Genomic DNA, 23,902 nt, shown 5'->3' on the forward strand with positions numbered 1-23,902 from the left:
TGCTCAAGTATTTAGCTGCCAACAAAAACTCAAAAACACTGAAGGTCAGCTAATAGCGGAGGGCTCATAAGGCGCTGTCTCATGTTTTCTGTCAACCAGTTGCCAACATAGAGGGACTTTCCTGCACAACACTCAGATAACAACTGCTGACTGAAGCCTTCGAAACTGCTTTTCCCTAGTGCTATGCAACATTATTGCCCAGTTTTAGTGATTGCTGCTTTTTCTTTAATGATGATTCGGAGTGTATTGTGTAAATATTTTGAAATCCACTTTTAACATCCAATAAAATGGATAGTAAAACAGTTATTTAGCATCAGGGGAGGGCAAGAACTGTAAAGCCAACCAGGTCTATGTGTACTTTGCACAGAGCAGGAGCTCCTTGGCATGTAACCAACAGAAACTGAAACATTCAAAGAAAGTCCTAACTATTCATCTTAGAAGCAGATTTCAGCTAAGTCTCTCAGGCTTCTCACTCTCAATGACAGATAACGCTATCATATTCTCTTGGATGTCCTTCCTGGTCAATGCCTTATTCCTCATCCTTGCCATCACCTTCAGAAAATTGCTGTTGATCACCCATTCCCTCTACATCCAAGGCATTGCAAACCCCCTCCAGCTTGTAGATTCCAGTTGTGAAGGGTCTAGCATGGTATAATGATGCAGCACACACTGTCTGGGCCCATATAGTAAGACCTCTGTGGAGCCTAGAGAAGCCCAGGCTTCGAAGCCTCATCTTCAGGAGACCAGCCATCTGTTTTGGGCAGCAGTGTATCCTCATTCCCCTTCGGTCTGAGGGTTTTGTGAAGTTGGAATCACCATATTTGGAGGTGGTAGTCTTTGTTTTACAGCAGCTGAAAATGTGTTGCTGGAAAAGCGCAGCAGGTCAGGCAGCATCCAAGGAACAGGAAATTCGACGTTTCGGGCATAAGCCCTTCATCAGGAAGGGCTTATGCCCGAAACGTTCGATTCTCCTGCTCCTTGGATGCTGCCTGACCTGCTGTGTTTTTCCAGCAACACATTTGCAGCTCTGATCTCCAACATCTGCATACCTCACTTTCTCCTCCTTTGTTTTACAGCAGCCGTCCTGCTATGGGTCAAGGGCACAGGAATGTATCCATTCTCCAACGCATCCTGTCAGCACAGAGGATATAGTATCATATAGTCATAGAGATATACAGCACGGAAATACACCCTTCGGTCCAACTCATCCATGCCGACTGGATATCCCAACCTAATCTAGTCCCATTTGCCAGCATTTAGCCCATAGCCCTCTAAACCCTTCCTAGTCACGTACCCATCCAGATATCTTTTAAGTGTTGTAATTGCACCAGCCTCCACCACTTCCTCTGGCAGCTCATTCCATACATGCACCATCCTTTGGGTAAAGAAATTACACTTTAGGTCCCTTTTAAATCATTCCCCTCCCACCTTAAATCTACGCCTTCTAGTTTTGGACTCGTCTTCCCTGGGAAAAAGACTGTGGCTATTCATCCTATCCATGTTCCTCATGACTATAAGGTCAACCCTCAGCCTCCAAATGAGAGATGAGAATTAGAGAATGAGAGGTGACCTCATTCTTAAGAGACTTGACATACTGAGAGGATGAGGCCACCAAAACCTGGCAACTTAGACCATAAAGCCATGAGAAACTGGATTCAGGAGGAGATCACTCAGCCCATCAAGCCTACTCCACTATTCAATAGGATCAAGGCTGATCCAACGTTCTTCATAATCACTTTCCTGCCCGATCCCCTGATTTCCGGACTGATCCAGAATCTATCTCAGCCTTAAATATGCACAAGGAACCTGCCCCCACATCTTTGTGTGATAAGGATTTGCAAAGACTCTCAACTTCCTGAGAGAAAACATTCCTCCTCATCTTAGTTTTAACTTGGTGCCCCTTTATTCTGAGATGATGTCCTCTGGTCCTAAACTCTTTTACAAGGGGAAACATCCTCCCATCATTTACCCTATAAAGATTGTTAAGGATCCTACGTTTCAACGAGATCGCCTAGACTTGGAGTAGAGTTCCAACCTGTTTAGCCGTTGCTCATGAGACAAGCCCTCTGTACTAGAGATTGCCCTAGTGAACTGCTTCCTGTGAATTACTTTCCTTAAATAAGGGGAACAAAACTTCCCACAGGACTCCAGATGTGGTCTCACTAGCACCATATATGGTTGCAGCAAGTCTTCCCTACTCCTATGCTCTAATCCCTTTGAAATAAGGGCCCACATTCCATTCGTCTTTCTGATGACCTGCTGCCCTGCGTGCTAGCTTTCTGTGTTTCATGGACAAGTCACCCCAAGCCACTTTGTATTGCAGCTTTCTACAGCTTTCTCAATTTAAATAATATTCTGTTCTTTTGTTCTCCCTTCCAAAATGAACAATTTCCCATTTTCCCACACTGCGTACCATTTGTCTATTTTTTTCCCCCTACTTACTTAACCTATTAGCATCTAATCGGAAGGTGATGGTCCCACTTGCCAGGCTGTCTGGCTTTCCTTGTCATGGGAAAAGATGTTAGCAGCTGTGATCTGGAGAAAGTAGCAACTGTGACATCCCAAATGTGACATGTCCATGCTCAGTGATTTAAGTATGAGCTGTGCTGAAAAGGAATATGAGCAATGGACTCTGGCAACCTCTTAGTAAATGCAAATTGATTGAGTGTGAAAACATGAACTAAACTAACACTGTCTCTTGACATACAATGGTGTTACCATCACTGAATTCCCCTACTATTAACATGCTGGGATTACTATTTACTAGAAACTCAACTGGACTTGCCACATATATAATGGCTACAAGAGACTAGGAATAAGTAACTCACTTCCTAATTCTACAAGGCACAAGTCAGGAGTGTGATGGAATACTCCACACTTGCCTGGATGGGTGCAGTTCCAACAACACTCATGAAACTTGACAGCATCGAGGACAAAGCAACCCACTTGATTGGCACCACATCCACAAACATCCACTCCCTCCATTAGCAATCCTCAATAGCAACAGTGTGTACAAGGTGCACTGCAGAAATTCACCAAGGATCCCCAGATATCACCTTTCAAACCCATAACTATTTCCATCCAGAAGGACAAAGGCAGCAGATATATGGGAACACCATCACCGACAGGTTCCCATTGAAATCACTTGCCATCCTGACTTGGATAGCTGACCCCACTTGATAAGAGAACACAATGCCTTAGAGGAAGCACCAGCAAGACTGGGCTCTGTGCTGCCTCTTCTCCCACCAGCTCAGATACTGACACCTTAATGGGTACACGAGACAGGGTTAGTGTGGGGAGTACCTGCAGCTGGCTACTTCGCTGCCATGTTTCTGCAGCTGGACAGGAACGAAACACCTTGGGCCACTGGCACTCGGAGACTGCTGGAGACCAGGCACCTGGTCAGCCCCAAGCTGGAGAGGAGCCTATGGCTTCAGCAGTTCAGGACTCAGCTCAACTGAGAACCTATACTGTGGAACCTTTAGAGATTAAGGATACAACTTATGTTCCGGGCTCTTCTGAGAAACAGCTGGTTCAGTTCCCACTGATTGTTGTAGAAGACTTGGGCTCAAGTTTGATGGGGCAAAATTGGTTGAGAAAGATTCACCCAGATTGGCTCAACAGTTTTTGATTAAAAAATGGCTGCCTGAGTGAAGTCCTAATTAAATACCTGGAAGTTTTTCAGGAAGGGCTAGGGACTATTGAAAGAGCCAAGGCCACCTTGCACATTGAGCAGGAACCAATTCCATGGTTCTGCAAGGCCCACCCCCTGCCATTTGCAAGTTGAGGCAGAAATCAGAAGGCTGGAATGCAAAGGAATCATCAAAGCAGTCCAGTTTGTAGAATGGACAGTTCTGGTTTTACTGATTGCCGGTGGGTTGGTTTGCCTTTGTGGGGATTTTATACCAACGGTAAATCGCATTTTGCAGTGGGATAAATACCCAAGCCCTTGCATAGAGCAAAGCTGGTAAGGGAGGCTCTCCTTCACAAACCATGTATACTTACAATTACGGTTGGTACCAATATTCGAGACTGCCATCTTAGCTAGCATCAGCTGGTGCAATTTTTCAGCAGACAATGGAGAACATTTTACAAGGTGTACCCCAGGTTACCATTTAACTAGATGACGTGCTAATAACAGAGAAGATCAATAAGGAGCGCTTGGAGAACTTGGATAAGACCTTAGACATTTTTCACCGGTGGGCATAAGCAAGGGGGGAAAATGTGTGTTCTAGACACCCCAGTGATCTACCTGGGCAACAGGGTTGACAGCACTGGGTGACACCCATTGGAAGATAAAGTGAGGGCAATAAAGGCTCCCATGTCTGTCTTCCCTTGGGCTGGTGAATTATTAAAGAGAGTTCATATATAAGCTGGCCTCCATCCTGGCCCCTTTGCATCAGCACTTAAAAAAGGGTCAGCTTTGGAAATGGTTGCGTAGCCAAACCATAGCTTTTAGAGAATTGAAGAAATAGCTGTCATCTTCTAAGGTAATGGCATTTTATGAACCCAAGCGAAATCTGGTATTGACACACAATGCCTCCCGGCGCAGCATCAGGGTAGCATTAGCTCATAGCAATGGAGAGGAGCTCCCAAAGGTATATGCATCCAGGACTTTGGCTAATGCAGAACATAGATACGCCCAGCTAGAGAAGGAAGTTCTGTCGTACTTGGAGACAGGAAGTTCCACCAATACCTTTAAGGTGATTACACGTGTAATAATAACAGACCACACACCCCTGCCTGGTCTACTTAAAGAGGACAAGGCAGTGCACCCAAAGCTTCAGGTTGAATTCAGTGGTGGGCTCTAATACAAGTTGGAACACTGTCTGGCAGGTCAGGTAGCAAATGTGGATCCACTGAGCTGCCTTCTGCTGGCAGATACACCATCAGTAGTACCATCACTGGGTGAGGCCGTAATGGTTTTAAAGTTTCTGATACACTTCCAGTCACAGCTGACAATATCAGACTTTGGATGCAGAAGGATCTGGTCCCGGTGAAACTGAAACAGCTGGCGGTGATGGGGGAAACCAAAGGGCCATCACAACCAGAATTGAAACTTTTTTGGACTCAGAGAGAACAGGTTGCAGTCGAGGATGGTATATTATTATGGGGAGTGAGAGTGATTGTCCTGAGCCAAGGTCACCACCAGATACTGGCTGAACTCCACCAGGGTCATCCAGAGTTTCCAAAATGACAATGTTGGTGAGAAGTTCTGATTGGTCGTCAGGATTCGATGCAGACATAGCCATGTGGCTGGGCAGTGCCCAGAATGGCATCAAGGTCAAAAATTACCACCAGCAGCTCTCCCACATTCACAGGAATGGCTGGGTAAATCCTGGACTCGGTTACACATTGACTATCCAGGCAATTTCATGGGCTCAATGTTCTTGGTCATTGTGGATGCCCACTCAAAATGGCTGGACGTGCACAGCATTCATTCATCAAACACGGGGGCGACGACAGAAAAACTGCAAGCATATTTTCCAACAAACGGACTCCCACAAGTATTGGTCACAGATAACATGTCATCACTTACCAGCAGGGATTTTGAGTATTTTCTATAGTTGAATGGTATGCACCATATAAGGACAACTCCATATCATCCATTATCTAATGGTCTTGCAGAAAGAGCAGTCCAAACTTTGAAGACAGGCTTAAAGAAACAGCCTGTAGCTTCAACAGATACCAAACTATCCTGGTTCCTGTTTGATTATAGGGCCAACCCTCATGCAACTCCAGGAATAGCTGTAGCAGAGTTGCCAATGGGGAGAAGACTCCACACCAGGTTAAATCAGATCTTCCCAGTCCAGGGGAAGTGAGGCTGAATGAATCAGCATTACGAACACCAATGCTAGACATAAGACTCCACAAAGCAAAAGAGACAGTTTACTTCAGGGAGGATTGGTATAGAAACCACGGGAATGGCCCTGCATGGGTAAGAGGCATGGTCAACATGGAGTCAGGTCTGAGATGTCTGAACTTCAGGTAGGTATGATGGTCCTGAACAAGCACATGAACAATCTGAAAGCTGCAAACTGGCAAACAGTGTGGAGGCAAAACATGCCCGGCTCCTCGGCAGCCTTTCAAACCACTGGAAACCCCTGGATTCTCCCTCTCCATCAAGTGCCGAAGATACCTTGCAATGTGAGGTGGACACGGTGGATGTCACTGCTTTAACACCTTTGTGTCCTGAAGAAAAGAATGAGTTTCTTCCAAGACGCTCCGGGCAAAAGAGGAAAGCTATTGTGCGTTACTTGTCACCTGTGCCAGAGGCAGAGTTGGAGAAAGCGGACCCGGTGCTAAAACACCCCAGGAGGAGCTACAAAAGAGAACTAGCCCATGTCCTTGGACATAGCATGGGCAGCACGGAGGCTCAGTGGTTAGCACTGCTGCCTCACAGCACCAAGGACCTGGGTTCGATTCCTACCTCGGTGGCTGTCTGTGTGGAGTTTGCACAATCCAAAGATGTGCAGATTAGGTGAATTGGCCATGCTTAATTGCCCATAGTGTTAGGTGCATTAGTCAAGGATAAATATAGGGTGGGAGGTTGCTCTTCGGAGTGTCAGTGTGGACTTGCTGGGCTGAAGGGCCTGTTTCCGTATTGCAGGGTATCTAATCAGAGGGACAGGGATGTAGTCATTTTAACAAGGGCTGCCGGTGGACCTCATAGAATAGGAGTTGCCTGATTGGGGGCTGTTAATATGGCCCAATCAGGGAGCCCTAGCTGTCAGAGGTTCTGTTCACTTTGAGGGGTCTAGATCAGTGTGAAGGGCTCTCTACATGTAAATAAATAGTGGCTTTATGACAGGATATGGACGTCTGTGCAGTTACTTCAAATTAGGTGATTTAGTAACTACTGAGAGGCAACAATCCAGACGGATAGACCATATCCCCACGAACAGGGTTAACCCTTCCAGACTAAGATGAAGAGTAATTTCTTCACACACAAAGATCTGGGTCTTTAGAATTCTCCATAGGATTGCTGAGGCAGTGATAATTCTGGATTGAGACTGTCAGATGCTTGGCTACTTATGGAATCAAGAGGTAAAGAGAGCAGGAGGAAAATTAAGTTGATGCAAAAAATATTTCATTGAATAGCAAAAGAGGTTCAAAGGGGCCAGTGGCCTACACTATATTACCTACATTCTTAAATTTCTATTAGCTGTGCAACATTTATCTCTTACTAGTTAGAACTAGTATTGCCTTGTCCGTCTCTCATTGTTTTGTGTACAGCCTTTACTCAGATTTATTTCATATTGTTTCACTATCTTGAAAATCTCTGTGGTGTTACATCTCAGGTTCCTCTCTTCAATATTGAGATGTTAAAGATTTTTTCCATTATTCTTCACACCTGACATCTCTAACTAACAATGGCAGGCTCAATAGCTCTTCTGATTGCCAATGCATGGTCTATGAGACTGTGAGCTGAATGCACCACTGAGGGAATCCTGCATCGTAGGGGGAGCCAATGTTTGGACATGACTGACAGTCACAAAGGAGGAAATGTGATAAGAAAACAGAAGTGAAATTATTGAAGGATAAAATTCAGAAATTGTTGGCAACTGCCTGTATTTATTACAGCAATTAAGTGAATATGCCAATATTTGAAGACATTTTTGAGCCCATATACAGCAAAGGTTTTCACACTGCAAAGGAAATATACAAATATTCACAGTTTTGCTGAACAAGTTACAATGTATGACATCCAAAGAGGTTGTAATTCTGCATGCTTTTGGGAAGCAATTATCTTAATGGGTAAATTAATGGTGGTAACTGGAAAACCTCTGTGAGGCCTCTTTGTCAGAAGTCACACAACTCTAGTTTATCATTCAACATGTTTATTTGAAGTCACAAGCATTCAAAGCACTGCTCCTTCAGACAGAGGTGAACATCCCAAAGGGAGAGACTAGTACAAAACTTAATCAGAGTTTGAAATAAGTGCTCTGGTCATACTGAAACTCCATTCTCAGGTACACAAGGCAAACCAGATTGGTTTGAACTATTATTGGATTTTCATGTCAGGGTGTGTCAGAATACTTTCAAACAGATTGGTTAAATTAACTTGTTTGATTTGTTAATGACTATCGCCACATATACTTTGATGAAATGTTTTGTTTTGCATATAGTTCCTTCACAGGCTGGAATGAGTTTCGTTTAAGTCTGATAGGGAAATTTCACTTTTGTTTCTGCGAAATTATCATATCTGTTTCAGGATGATTGTCAGTTCATGTGTTGACCATTTTTGGTAAATTGAAAACAGGAAAGAGCAACTGCTAAGCTTTATTTTCATTTGGGGAGTGGTTTGCACACTTGCCTTTTGTGGTTATGTTTCCTCACGGGGATGGTATGCCCAAGGGGACAGTCTTTATCTGAGTGTTCACAATGCTGTCAGCCAACACTGGTATGTACTATAGCACATTGCCTGAGCCTCATTATCTTTTAATATCTTTTCATGAGTTAAGGTCAGGTGTACACCTTCAACCCCTCATGGTTGTTCCAGTATTCAAACTGGCTGAGACTTACCTCACCTCTATGAATCTACTTTCTTCATATCCTCTGAAACTGTTATGACAGAGATTGGGGGAGTGCCATATCACTGTAGCTCAGTTGGCTGGACAGCTGGTTTGTGATAATCAGTAATGCCAACAGCATGGGGTCAATTCCTGTACTGGCTGAGGTCCTGCCTTCTCAATCACACCCCTGTGCTGTGATGACCCTCAGCTTAAACTATTTAATGAGAGAGTGGGGGTATGGTAACATCACTAAATAACGTCATAAAATATTTCCTGGTTACTAAGATGTACAGTTAAACACTCATCCTTTTCAGATTTTCAATAACAAGATTTATTAATCAGGTTTCATATTCCACATAATGATTTGCTGATTATCAAAAGAAAACTGATTCAAAGATGCAGCAATAATTGGTTAACATTCCCAGTAAACAATACAGAAGGAAAAATGCTTATTCCTCTAAATATCCTGATGAAGGGCTTATGCCCAAAACGTCTATTCTCCTGCTCTTTGGATGCTGCCTGAACTATTATGCTTTTCCAGCACTATACTCTCAACTCCTCCTTCCTCTAAATATCCCCAAACACAGTTATTTTAGTTGCATATTGCTGAAATACAACATTCAAACTATTTTCTTCTTACCTCTAAGATTTCTAAATGCTTGGACCAACATTTATCCTCCAACCAAAACCATCACAGCGAGACCTGTGAAGGAGGAGAAAGGGACAGTTGCAAATCAGCACCCTTTGTATTAACTCCAGTGAGGATGAAAGTGGTAAGAATAGAAAACCGACTGCAGGTTGGCTATAACCCCTCTCTGCATGACTGCTTCAGAACAATCTCACGTTCAACGTCACGTCATTCACCAACCTAACCCTGGGATCTTGCTGTGTACAAATCGTGTACTGATTTCTATCCATGAGAGCGGCAATTATGCTTTGAAAAGAATACCATTGGCTTCCAAGTTCTTGAAGTCACTCTTTTTAAATTTTTTCATGGGATGTGGGTGTCACTGGGCCAGCATCTATTTCCCATCCCTAATTGCCCTTGAGCTGAGTGGCTTGCTCAGACAGGCAAGACATTGCTATCGGGGTCTGGAGTCACATATAGGCAAGGACAGTAGGTTTCCTTCCTTAAAAGTGATTAATAAGTCAGATAGACTTTTTCAATAGCTGTTACAATTAGATTGGTTTTAATTCGAGACTTCTATTGGATTCAAATTTTCACCATCTGCCAGTGTACGATGTGCTATGCCCCAGAATATTAGGTTGATTTACTAGCCCTATAACGTTACCACTACGTTAATTCATTTTCTCTTTCAAGACAACTGTAAGTGAAGGGAAATATCATGTTCTAGGTCCTCATTATATCACTCCAATCTCCTTGGGATGGAATCTGCTGAAAGACTGGATGTCATTTTTGCAATACAGAAACAGAAATTACTGCGATTACTCAGCATGCCTGGCAGCATCTGTGGAGAGAAAGCAGAGTTAACATGATGGATCAGGCAACCTTTCTTCACAGCATCCTGAAGAATTGGTCACTGGACATGAAATAGGCAAAAGTGAGGACTGCAGATGCTGGAGATTAGAATTAAGATTAGAGTGGTGCTAGAAAAGCACAGGAGGTCAGGCAGCATCTGAGGAGCAGGAAAATTGATGTTTCGGGCAGGAGCCCTTCATCAGGAATTCCGAGTTTCCTGCTCCTTGGATGCTGCCTGACCTGCTGTGCTTTTCCAGCACCACACTAATCTTGACACTGGACATGAAATGTCAACTCTGCTTTCTCTCTCCACAGATGCTGCCAGACCTGCTGAGCTTTTCCAGCAACTTTTATTTTTGTTTCTGATTTCCAATATCTGCAGTTCTTTGTTTTTTTGTTGTCATTATTGCTCTCCTCTCTTTTTAATCCCAATCTCTGATCTTTAAGTGATCACAGTTGGATGGGTCAAGAAATGAGAAACCATTCTTGAACAATGAAAATAATATCAATGATTAATATCTGAAAGGTAGGGAAGGCTTGCAAACCTGACTTATCTGAACGAATCCCGAGGAAGTGAGGGGAGGGCAGGAAGGTCCATTACAAACAGTAAAAGTTTGAAGGAGTTGGGTGTAACTTAAGTTATTTAACTTGGAACATCCTTCATATTAAAATTTCAGGTTATGACAAACAATATTGAAAAAAGGAAACTGAAACTGAAGCTAATAAAACCCAGATGTGCATCTGTCGCTTTGCAGAACAACAGACTCAGGCAAGAGGTAAGTGTCAAAAAACTTCATACAGTTCAGTTCATTTTTAAGTTGGAAAAGAATTTAAAAAGGAGGTGAGGAAATCATTCTCTGCTTAGCATGTTGCTAAGATCTGGAATTTATTGGCAGAAGGGGTATGAAAGCGGATTCACACAACTTTACAAAAGGAAATTGGATAAATATTTTGAAAAGCACGCAGAATGGCAGGAAAAGCAGGGGAATGTGACTAACTGGATAGATGTTTGAAAGGAACAGAACAAGAAGAAATGGGCCAAGTAAGCTCTTTTAGTGCCTTAGTACGATTTTTAATAATTGTGTTATAATTGAATAATTGAATAATGCAATGCAGAACATCGACAGCAGTGTGTGATCTTTTGTTGACTTAAACGAGAGGAGAACAACAAAAGCTAACACTGCGCCTTGGGGATTAAGACAGTTAAGGCACGTGAATGATCTTTGTGTGAGACAATTAGAGTCTTCAAGTACACGAGACAGTTTAACAAGATTTCTGTCAGTAAATTGTTCAGCACAGTGAAAGATTACAAGTTTAATTTTAGAGGTGAAATTAATACACTGCCACTTTATCAGGAAGGAATCATAGCACTGAAATAGATTCCCAGTGATCAGTTGAGTCTAAGAGTGAAATACGATACCATGATATAGTTGGAAGATTAATCATTGTGGTTAATCTGAGTTTCTCCAGCATTTTCTATTTTTCTTTATTAAATTCATCCTTTACAACGTTGTCTTCATGCTTTGTGAAGCTTGTAATTCAAGATAAAGATCTTGTTAGTTTTAGGGAGTGCCCGGTTGATTGTGTAATGCTTTCTACTTTATCTTTTCTGGTTGATGTTACCATATTAAAATTGAAAAATACAGCTACCATCCCCACAGTGATAGTGCATACCCCTGTGAAAAATATTGTCAGGTCAATGGGACAACTCCGTTTTTCCCAACTTGCTCCCTGGAAAATGATTTCACTCTGGTGAAATTACATCTAAAGTGTTGTGTGAAATTCAGGGCAGTGTGTTAATAAATTCTAACAAGGGGCAGGAATGAATTCTAACAAAGAACAAGAAATGTTACTTTTCACTGAAATTAGTGATTCTTAATTGTTATGTTTCAGAATTGTGATTCATTATGCAGAAATAGAAACAATTCTCCAATTGCATGAGAAATGTCACCTTCATTGCTGTCAAATCAGAACAGAAATTCAAACATATTTTCTATAGAGATCAGATAACTGAGATTGCTAGACATAATAACAAAAAAGCAAAAGTCAAACGTTTATGCACCATTTTGCACAGTACAGGATAGTTAAAAGAACTTTACAGCCAGTGAAGTAATCATAGAATATATTCCCTACAGTGAGGAAACAGGCCCTATGGTCCAATAAGTCCACACCAACTCTCTGAAGATTAACCCACCCAGACCCATTCCCCTAGCCCAAATATCCCTGAACACTGCGGGCAATTTGGCATGGCCCATTCACCCAACCTGCACATCTTTGCATTGTGGGAGGAAGCCAGAACACTTGGAGGAAACCCATGCAGACACAGGGAGAATGTGCAAACTCCACACGGACAGTTACCCAAGGTTGGAATTGAACCTGGGGCCTTGAAGCAGCAGGGCTAGCTACTGAGCCACTGCGCTGCCCCAAACTTTGAGATGTAGCCATTGGTTTAGTGTATGAATTGTGCAGCTAATTGATGCAGAGCAAACTCTCACAGCCTTGGATAAAACAATAATAAATTTGTGATTGAAGGTTAATTGTTAGTCAAGACACTGGTCAGATCTACCCTCCTGCTCTTTGAAATTTTATATCCAGCCAAGCAGATAAATAAAGTAGGAGCAAATTACTGCAGATGCTGGAATCTGTACTGAAACAACAAATGCTGGAGATCACAGTGGGTCATACAGTTTCCATAGAAAGACAGAAAGCTAATGTTTTGAATCTAGATTACTCTTCATCAGAGCTCTGAACATTAGCTTGCTTTCTCTCTATGGATGCTGTTGGACCTGCTGTGATCTCCAGCATTTTTGGTTTTCAGATAAATAAGTCCTTCATTTAAATTTTCACAACTGTTGGCCTGGATTTTTGTACTGAGGTAGGAGTTGAATCCAAAACCTGTGAATGCTAGGCAAGTATAATATCAAAGGATCTGCAACTGACACAAAGTGCTGAAACATCGGATTTTGTTTTACAAAACAAATCACCCAAAGTACGATTTCAAATACAACTTAGAGCTGCTGTTGATGATTGGGAAATTGTTATGATGCCTTGAACAACTTCTCAAGGCTGAAGACTATTATCTTCCGTTGTTTCATTTTGATTCTGTCCCTTTTGAGGTGCTGGCACACTGCCACATCATCCCCGAGGAGATCCCCGAGAAAAATCTTTTCTTTGCCAAACATCCATGGGAGTGAGTGCTCTTCATCAAGTGAGAGGCTTGGAAAGCTTTAAGGAAAGGGGTCAATTGCTGCAGTCCAACAGCAGAGACCAGCTTTCTCAGTTAACACAGTTTTGTGATCAAACATTTTGCTCAAAGTAAGTGGACTTTTCAGGGTAAGTGCCACTAGTGAAGTTCACCAATGAGCAGTTACGACATGAGGGGAATATAATTTGGTCTAACTGAAGGATTCATGACAGAATTCATGAAGTGAATTCAAGAAGTGTCTTTTGGATTTGTTTTTCCTTTCTTTTGTTAAAGATCAAGTTGAAAAATTCATCCGATTACCATGGCATACGCTTATGGAAATATGTGGGCTGAAGAAGATGCACCTGGTTTCATTGAAGCGTGTCTTAAAAGTTACGAAGCACCAAAGAGTGGCAAGATCTATGTGATGTACCATGGAACCTCTACCCAAAACGTAGACGCCATTCGGAGGAATGGTTTCCGCCAGTCTCCTACGGGTATGCTGGGCCGTGGAGTCTATGTCAGTCGGGACATTCAGAAAGCCTGCAGATATCCACTGGATGTTCCTGACTATCAGAAGGTTGTGCTTAAGTTAAGAGTTAATGTGGGAAAGGTCAAAAAGATAGATTATCAAGGGCACCCATTGCAGAAGACTTGGCATGATCATGGCTATGACACGGCCTGGTGTCCTCCAGACTGTGGCATGGTACCAAGTGGTCTGGAGGAGGACTGTGTCTGGGATCCCAGGAGAATAAAGGTTGTTAAAATAATTCATCAATCAGCTCAGCCAAGCCCACTGTACTTCCCTGATTGTTACTGAGTGGAATGGAGAGCTCAACTCCTTAAATGGGATAACAATGGTGGGGTTGGGATGGGGAAGGAGGGAAGTGGAGGATGTTCAGGAAAACTCTACCCTGATATCCTCCCTTGGGCTAGGGAGGGAAGGTTCAAACAAGTTGTCACTCTGGAAGGTGGTCTTTGGTGAATAACCGGGGATGTAGGTTGATGCTCCAAAATCACAAAGCCTGCCAAGCACTCCTTAGAATAAAGTTCTTGGAGGCTGTCCTCCATGTCCCAGTAACCTTCAGCGCCAGGAGTGGAGTCTCTGTAAAAACACAACGTGTTTACATTCACACAGGAAACACGGCTATTTTCCCAATGCACCGAAGGGTCACCACCAGCTGTGAAACAGGCCTTTAAAGTTGGAACTGAGTCACTGGGGAGAAAAGACAGTTGATGTCACGAAATATTTTACAGGAGGTTCAGAGGCACAAGATGCAATATTTTTCTTGAAATCCAATGTGTCAATGTGATCACTTTGTAACATTCTGTATACACACTTTTGGTGATTAAAAAATGTATTGTTATTTGCATTTCATGTGTTCAACTGAATAAAATCATTAGCTGTCTTTTTTTGTGGTCTCTCAATACTTACTGGATGCTGAGAAATGAATATTTGTCAAACAATTTTGAAATAATCATTCTATAAATGTGAAAGACAATGACAGGATGGTGCATTGGTAAAGAAAATTCTTTGTTTCCCCTGCTTGGTGGGAATTAGCTGGAATGGAGGTTAACCTCCGGGAGACAGCCCATGCTCCTTTCTTTCCACTTTCCACTTGAGACATTAAGGTGGCAAGTCAACACAGTAAAAAGACAAAAAAAAAACAGAATTGTCTATAAGTCTGCTTTTTAAACAGGAAGTTACTGGGGCAAGGTTTCAGCCAGCTCAGGAGTACAATGTGCAATGTAGTTAGCAACTAGTTTGTTGCAAATAAACCGGGTGCCCCACTGATGTTAGCAAGCATATCAAACTGATTATTTTGTATTCTTACATATAACTATTTTGAAAAATGCCAGTATAATTGAAGAAAGTTTGCCCAGAACAGTCATCTTTGAGTTAGCTCAGCATTTCTGGCATTGTGCCCTTGTTGGGAAAGCTTGACACATTCAATACTTCCGACAAAGGCTGGGCCTAGTATGTGGAAAGATGTGTTATTTTTTTCCGGTAAATAACAAGGGGGCAGATGAAAGACAACGAGTAATCCTTCTGACTGGTTGCAGTCCGATAGCATTTTCGGTTATTAGATGCTTAAGTTTCCCCGAGGCTGAAAATGTGTTGCTGGTCAAAGCACAGCAGGCCAGGCAGCATCTCAGGAATAGGGAATTCGACGTTCCGAGCATAAGCCCTTCATCAGGAATGAGAGAGAGTAGCCAAGCAGGCTAAGATAAAAGGTAGGGAGGAGGGACTTGGGGGAGGGGCGATGGAGGTGGGATAGGTGGAAGGAGGTCAAGGTGAGGGTGATAGGCCGGAGTGGGGTGGGGGTGGAGAGGTCAGGAAGGAGATTGCAGGTTAGGAGGGCGGTGCTGAGTTGAGGGTTCTGTGCAGAGGAGATGACCTGGGGGGTGCAGTGAGAGAGAGACTCACTGAAATCCTTGTAGAGGGAGGAAGAGAGCTTCCTTGAAGAGAGACCGTTTGGTGTATGGGTATAATGACATTACCATGTAGAAGTGCCTATTAGCTGACGTCCAATGGGGTTTCAAACAGGCATCAGAACTGGATCTGTCATTAGAAAATGTAGCAAGTGGAGCATGTGAGCTACAGGGTATCCCAATGAGAGTGGATACTCTCACCTGTCCGAGTGAGCTTGGGGAACACTAGTTGAGTCAAGGCAATCGCAGAGTCTCATGGAGGACCCGAGGTCAGCTCACAGCAAACTCCCACAACAAAGCCGAGTCTTTGCTAAATGGCTGAAATTTCCTTCAGGATCTGGGTCGACAAGCCATTGTTTTTGCTGCCGGTATGTCGATCAACATAGCAAAGGAGACTTCCAAGGCTTGACTTGAGCAAGAGGGCTCACAGGCTGCTATCGAGGAGAGTGCACACCCTGGAGTCTCCACCTATTTCTGGTTTGGAACAGTCACACTCCTAATGAAGAGCTTATACCCGAAATGTCATCTCTCCTGCTCCTCGGATGGTGCCTGAACGGCTGTACTTTTCCAGCACCACATTCTTTGAGTCTGACTCACCAGCATGTGCAGTCCTCACACTCTAATAGGACAATTAAATTGCTTAGCAACTTCCAAATCAGAGCCAAATAGAATAAATGTTGGGTTAAATGGTCACCCGGTTTTCATGGAGATTGATACCAGCACAGCTGTATCAGTGGTTGCAGAACCTGTCTTTAACAAGATTCACTGTAGACTCCAAACCTTACACGTGCGCAAGACCTTGGACAGACTGACAGCGTACGCCAGGGAATTGTTACAGATTAAGGGTATGGCTTCAGTACCAGTTTCCCATGAGAATCAGTTCATGCTGTTATCACTGATTGTCTTAAAAACCTTGGACCCAATAGGTTGAGAATGATTCACCTTTATGGACTCAACATGTTATATTCATAAAATGGCTGCCTGAGTGAAGTACTAATTAAATACTCATGCGTATTTCAGAAAGAACTATGGACTATGAAGGAGGCCAAGATCACCTTGCATGTTGACCATGAAGCAATTCCATGATACTGCAAGGCCTGCCCAGTGCCATTTGCCTTATGGGCAAAAGTAGAGGCAGGAATCAGGCCTCCTATTTCTTTTTGATTAAACTTTCAACTTTCCTGAATCTTGCTATCCTTATCCTTCATTTTCACAGGGACATGCTGGTCCTGAGCTCTGAGTGATTCCTGAGGAAGTGAGGGGAGGGTGGGACGGTCCATTACAAAGAGTAAAATTGTAAGGGTACTGGCTGCAACTTGAAAACACTTAACTTAGATCGATCGCATATTTAAATTTCAGGTTATGACAAATAATGTGACATCCTTTCAGAGAAAGGGAAACTGAAACTTTGATAATTAACTGACAAAATCCAGATGTGCGCCTGTCACTCTGTGGAATACCTGAGTCAGGCAAGAGGTAAGCGTCAAAAAAACTTCATACAGTCCAGTTCATAAGTTGTAAAAGAATTAGAAAGGCAATAAAGAAACCATTCTCTGCTCAGCAAGTTGCTAAGATCTGGGATTTACTGGCAGAAGGGGTGTGAAAGCAGATGCAACAACTTTACAAAAGGAAATTGGGTAAATAATTTGAAAAGCAATTAGAAAGGCGGGAAAAGCAGGGATTGGGACTTAAGGATAGATGTTTGAAAGGAACAGAACAAGAAGAAATGTGCAAAAATAAATTCTTTTAGTGCCATTAATACAATAATTTTAGGATTGTGTTGTTGACTAATGCAATGGAGGACATTTGCAGTAGTGTGAGATATTTTGTTAACTTAGCTGTAAGAAGAGCAGAACAACAAAAACTTATAGTGCCCCTTCTGGGATTAAGCCAGTTAAGGAACCACCTGTTGAAGGAGCGGCGCTCCGAAACCTAGTGTGCTTCAAAGTAAACCTATTCGACTCTAACCTGGTGTTGTGTGATTTTTAACCTTGTACACCCCAGTCCAACACCAGCATCTCCAAAGAATGATCTTTGTGTGAGACAACTGGAGTCTTCAGGTTCATAGGCAGTTTAACAAGATTTCTGCAAATCGGTGAACGTGGCTGTGGGAAGCAAGAGAAACAGGATAATTGCAGATCAGCAATAAATTGTTCAGCACAGTGAAGGATTGCAAGTTTAATTTCAGAGGTGAAATTAAATTAGTGCACTTTATCAGGAAGGAAATGGTAGAACTGAGATCAGTTTGTGAGGATCAGTTTAGTGTAAGATTGAAAAATGATAAACTGATATAGTTGGAAGATTAATTGGTGTGTTTAATCGGAGTTTCTCCAGCAATTTCTATTTTTCTTCATTAAATTTACCTCTGCAACACTCTCTTCACACTTTTGTGCAGTTCATAATTAAAGGCAAACATCTTGTCAGTTAATTTCAGGGAGTGCCCTGTTGATTGCGTAATGCTTTCTACTCTATCTTTTCTGGTTGAAGTCGCTATGTCTGAAATTGAATGTTATACTTGAAGAATATTGTCAGGTCTGAGACAACTCAGTCTTTCCCAACTTGTTCCTTTGAAAACGATTTCACTCTGGTGAAATTACATCCAGAGTGTTGTGTGAAATCCAGGGCATTGTGTTAATGAATTCTAACAAAGAACAAGACATGGTGTTTTCCACTGAAATTAGTGATTCTTAATTGTTATGTTTCAGAATTGTGATTCATTGTGCAGAAGTAAAAACAATTCTCCAATTGCATGAGAAATGTCGTCTTCACTGCCGTCACATCAGAACAGAAATTCAAACTCATTTTCTATAGAGATAAGATAACTGAGATTGCTAGACACAATAAAAAAGCAAAAGACAAACATTTATGCACTATTTTGCACAGCATAGGACAACTCAAAGAACTCTTGAATATGTGAAGTAATTTTGAGGTGTAGCCATTGGTTTAGTGTATGAAATATATAGCCAATTGGTGCACAGCAAGCTCTCACAGTCTGGGATCAGATAATGATAAATTAATCCACATTTGTGATGGAAGGTTAAGTGTTCATCAAGACACTGGTCAGATCTACCCTCTTGCTCTTTGATCTTCCATATCCAGCCAAGCAAATAAATAAAGCAGGAGTAAATTACTGCAGATGCTGGAATCTGAACTGAAAGCAAATAGTGCTGGAGATCACAGCAGGTCAGGCAGCATCCATGGAGAGAGATTAAGCTAATGTTTCAAATCTAGATTGCTTTTCATCAGAGCTCTGAACATTCGCTTGCTCTCTCTCCATGGATGCTGCTGGACCTGCTGTGAACACCAATAAGATAGATAAGGCTTCTGTTTAACTTTTCACGACTGTTGGCCTACATTTTTGTGCTCAAGTACCGAAGTAGGAACTGAATCACAAACCTTTAAATTCTCGGCAACAGTAATATCAAAGGCTCTGCAGCTGACACTAAGTGCTTAAACACCTGATTTTGTTTTCCAAACCAAATCACCAAGTACAATTTCAAACATGCTTTTAATAGAACTGCTGTGATGATTGGGGAATGTTGTGATGCATTGAACAACTTCTCAAGGCTGAAGACCATTATTTTCCTTTGTTTCATTTTGATTCTGTCCCTTTCTGAGGAGCTGGCACATTGCCACATCATCCCCGAGGAGGGACCTTGCTCTCTGAGCCTTGGCAGTAGGCCAAAGGTGGGGATCTTTTGGCATCAGAGTCAAACCAACTCCTTCCTTTATGTGATATCCATGGGAGAGAGTGTTTTTCATCAAGAGATCAACAGCATTGGTCCTGGCAGCTTTTCCAAAAGGGAACCAAAGTTGCAGCTCAACAGCAGAGACCAGCTTTTGCAGTTAACACAGTTTTGTGATCAAACCCTTTGCTCAAAGGAAGTGCATTTTTCAGGGTGAGTACCTCTCGTGAAGTTCACTGATGAGCAATAACAACATGAGGGAAATTACTGAAGGATTCATGACAGAACTAAAGTGTCTTCTTCTGATTTATTTTTTCTTTCTTTCGCTAAAGGTCAAGTTGAAAAATTCATCCGATTACCATGGCATATGCTTACGGAAATATGTGGGATGAAGAGGATGCACCTCACTTCCTTAAACCATGTCTTAAAAGTTACAACGCACCAAAGAATGGCAAGATCTATGTGATGTACCATGGAACCCATGCTGACAACGCAGATGCCATTCGGAGGAATGGTTTCAATCAAGCCTCTGATGGTATGCTGGGCCGTGGAGTCTATGTCAGTCGGGACATTCAGAAAGCCTGCAGATATCCACTGGATGCTCCTGACTATCAGAAGGTTGTGCTTAAGTTAAGAGTTAATGTGGGAAAGGTCAAAAAGATAGATTATCAAGGGCACCCATTGCAGAAGACTTGGCATGATCATGGCTATGACACGGCCTGGTGTCCTCCAGACTGTGGCATGGTACCAAGTGGTCTGGAGGAGGACTGTGTCTGGGATCCCAGGAGAATAAAGGTTGTTGAAATAATTCATCAATCAGCTCAGCCAAGCCCACTGTACTTCCCTGATTGTTACTGAGTGGAATGGAGAGCTCAACTCCTTAAATGGGATAACAATGGTGGGGTTGGGATGGGGAAGGAGGGAAGTGGAGGATGTTCAGGAAAACTCTACCCTGATATCATCCCTTGGGCTAGGGAGGGAAGGTTCAAACGAGTTGTCACTCTAGAAGGTGGCCTTTGGTGAATAACCGGGGATTTAGGTTGATGCTCTATAATCATAAAGCCTGCCAAGCACTCCTTAGAATAAAGTTCTTGGAGGCTGTCCTCCTGGCAATGTGTCATACATATTCAGCACCATCAGAGCATTGTTCTCATCCATGTCCCAGTAACCTTCAGCGCCAGGAGTGGAGTCTCTGTAAAAACACAACGTGTTTACATTCACACAGGAAACACGGCTATTTTCCCAATGCACCGAAGGGTCACCACCAGCTGTGAAACAGGCCTTTAAAGTTGGAACTGAGTCACTGGGGAGAAAAGACAGTTGATGTCACGAAATATTTTACAGGAGGTTCAGAGGCACAAGATGCAATATTTTTCTTGAAATCCAATGTGTAAATGTGATCACTTTGTAACATTCTGTATACACACTTTTGGTGATTAGAAAAAGTATTGTTATTTGCATTTCATGTGTTCAACTGAATAAAATCATTAGCTGTCTTTTTTTGTGGTCTCTCAATACTTACTGGATGCTGAAAAATAAATATTTGTCAAGCAATTTTGAAATAATCATTCTATAAATGTGAAAGATAATGGCAGAATGGTGCATTGGTAAAGAATATTCTTTGTTCCCTCTGCTTGGTGGGAATTAGCTGGAATGGAGGTTAACCTCCGGGAGACAGCCCATGCTCCTTTCTTTCCACTTTCCACTTGAGACATTAAGGTGGCAAGTCTCATGTGTGAACACAATAGAAAGACAAAAAAAAACCAGAATTGTCTATAAGTCTGCTTTTTAAACAGGAAGTTACTGGGGCAAGGTTTCAGCCAGCTCAGGACAACAATGTGCAATGTAGTTAGCAACTAGTTTGTTGCAAATAAACCGGGTGCCCCACTGATGTTAGCAAGCATATCAAACTGATTATTTTGTATTCTTACATATAACTATTTTGAAAAATGCCAGTATAATTGAAGAAAGTTTGCCCAGAACAGTCATCTTTGAGTTAGCTCAGCATTTCTGGCATTGTGCCCTTGTTGGGGAAGCTTGACTCATTCAATACTTCCGACAAAGGCTGGGCCTAGTATGTGGAAAGATGTGTTATTTTTTTCTGGCAAATAACAAGGGGGCAGATGAAAGACTACGAGTAATCCTTCTGACTGGTTGCAGTCCCATAGCATTTTCAGTTATTAGATGCTTAACTTTCCCCGAGGCACCAGGTACTGAAAGACTTCAAGAGTTGATGGATTTAGTTAAGGAATATTACAACTTCAAATCTCCTCTAATTCTGAGACACAATTGGTTTTACTCAGCTGTTGGAAAATTACAGGAATCCATATTTGGATTTGTGATGAGGTTAAAATGACTGACTGAGCCATATGATTTTCGAATGAGATGCTGAGACACCGTTTGGTATATGGGTGTAATGACATTACCATGTAGAAGAGCCCACTAGCTGAAGTCCAACGGGACCTCAAACAGGAACTACAACTGGCTCTGTCTTTAGAAAATGCAGTAAGTGGAGCATGTGAGCTACAGGATATTCCAATGAGAGTGGATACCCTCACCTGTCCAAGGGACCTTGGGGTACAGAGGTCAGCTCACAACAAAATCCCACAAATCTTGCTAAATGGCTACATTTTCTCAGGATCTGGGTTGGCAAGCCATTGTTGTTGCTGCTGGAATGTAGATCAAGATAACAAAGAAGTCTTATGAGGCCTGACTTTAGTAAGAGAGCTCACAGGCTGATATCCAGGAGAGTGCACACCTTGGTAAATCCACCCACTTGTGGTTTTCTACAGTCACGTTCCTGATGAAGGGCTTATGCCCGAAACGCCGACCCTTCTGCTCCTCAGATGCTGCCTGAACTCCTGTGCTTTTCCAGCGTCATTCTCTTTAACTCTGACTCTCCAGCATGTGCAGTCCTCACGTTCTCCAAGGAACAGTTAAATTGCTTAGAAACATCCAAATCAGAACCAATTAAAATAAATGTCTGGCTAAAGGGTCACCCAGTTTTCATGGAGATCGATACCAGCACAGCTGTATAGTGGTTGCAGAACTTGCCTTTAACAAGATTCACTGTAGACTCCAACCCTTACATTTGTACAAGACCATGGACAGACTGACAGCATACACCAGGGAGCTGCTACAGATTAAGGGTATGACTTCAGTTCTGGTTTCCTATGAGAAACATTTGATGCAGCTACCTTAGCCTTCTGTTGGGAAATAAGGCATGGCAAGTGTCTGAGGTATCAGTGGGGAGGGGGGGGGGGGGGGGGGGGGGGGCGGCACTTTGGGGCCAGTGATTATAATTCTATTGGTTTTAAAATAGCTATGGAAAATGATAGACCTGATCTAAAAGTCAAAGTTCTAAATTGGGGTAAGACCAATTTTGACAGTATTAGATAAGAGCTTTCAAATTTTGATTGTGATAGGCTATTTGCAGGTACAGGGACAGTTGGAAAGTGGAAGGCCTTCAAATATGAGATAGTGAGAGCCCAAAGATAGTATGCTCCTGTGAGTGTGAAGGGTTGGATGATTGGAGAATTTGTGGCTCTAGTCAAGAAAATGAAAGTGGCATATGGCAGGGGCAGACAGCTGGGTTTGAGCGAATCCCTTGACGAGTATAAGGTCACTGGGAGTATACTGAAAAGGGTAACGAGGAAGGAAAAAAGGGGACATGAGATAGTTTGAAAATAGGGTTAAGGAGAATCTAAAGAGATTCTACAAATACATTAAGGACAAAAGAGTAACTAGGGAGAGAATAGGGCTCCTTAAAGATCAGCAAGGCTGTCTATGTATGGAACCACAGGAGATGGGTAAGATACTAAACAAATATTTCATGTCAGTATTTATTGTGGAGAAGGACACAGAAGTTAGAGAACTTGGAGACATAAACAGTGATATTTTGAAATGTGTTAATATTACAGAGGGGGAGATGCTGGACATCTTAAAATGCATGAAGGTAGATGAATCCCTGACACATGATCATCTGGTGTATCCCAGAACTTTGTGGGTAACTGAGTGTTGCCGGGCCCCTTGATGAGATATTTGTATCATCAGGGGCCAAGGGTGAGATGCCAGAAGACTGGAGGGGGCAACTGTGGTGCTATTATTTGAGAAAGCTAGAAAGAAGAAGCCAGGGCGAACTATAGACTGGTGAGCCTGACTAGATTAATTTAGGGTATGTTGTCAGCTTGGACAGGTTGGCCTAAAGGGTCTGTACCTGTGCTGTTAGCCTCTATAACATGTACATCCTGGGGTTCTATTCAGAACATTCATTAACCATTTCCTGAGAAGCAAGTTGCCATGGATGCTTGACTTGGTAGTCATGCTACGTTTGGCCAACATGTTGGGAGACATTGGGCGAGACATCAAACTTGCGATTACATCATGATCTGGAAGGAGAGGAAGCTGGGAATCGTTGGCCCAGCTGCAACCTTGCACCTTGTGACCCGAAAATGGAGGGTGAAGACAAGCCTTCATTGGTTGACACCTACAAGTCACAAGCTCCCTGGTACTGCACCATCAATTCAGTCACTAATGCATCTACCGGGGTAGGGTAGGGTCAAAGATTATATTTGGTGGTACAGAAGGCACTGTGGCATTCTCT

General features: G+C 42.6%; 1 protein-coding gene across 1 annotated transcript in view; it reads left to right on the forward strand.

The window, feature by feature from the left end:
* The window catches only part of gig2o (grass carp reovirus (GCRV)-induced gene 2o), a 68,213-nt gene extending 47,464 nt beyond the window's left edge, over window positions 1-20,749 (forward strand). The window contains exons 5-10 of the mRNA XM_060847009.1: window positions 3,339-3,572; window positions 5,231-5,331; window positions 10,674-10,772; window positions 13,491-13,992; window positions 16,258-16,458; window positions 19,694-20,749. Of these exons, the coding sequence (XP_060702992.1) occupies window positions 3,339-3,572; window positions 5,231-5,331; window positions 10,674-10,772; window positions 13,491-13,992; window positions 16,258-16,458; window positions 19,694-20,157 (1,601 nt within the window). The 3' untranslated portion in view covers window positions 20,158-20,749. The remainder of the gene's footprint in view (window positions 1-3,338; window positions 3,573-5,230; window positions 5,332-10,673; window positions 10,773-13,490; window positions 13,993-16,257; window positions 16,459-19,693) is intronic.
* The last annotated feature ends 3,153 nt before the right edge of the window (window positions 20,750-23,902 follow it).

This window comes from Hemiscyllium ocellatum, chromosome 29 (assembly GCF_020745735.1).
Source record: "Hemiscyllium ocellatum isolate sHemOce1 chromosome 29, sHemOce1.pat.X.cur, whole genome shotgun sequence".
Taxonomy (NCBI): Eukaryota; Metazoa; Chordata; class Chondrichthyes; order Orectolobiformes; family Hemiscylliidae; genus Hemiscyllium; species Hemiscyllium ocellatum.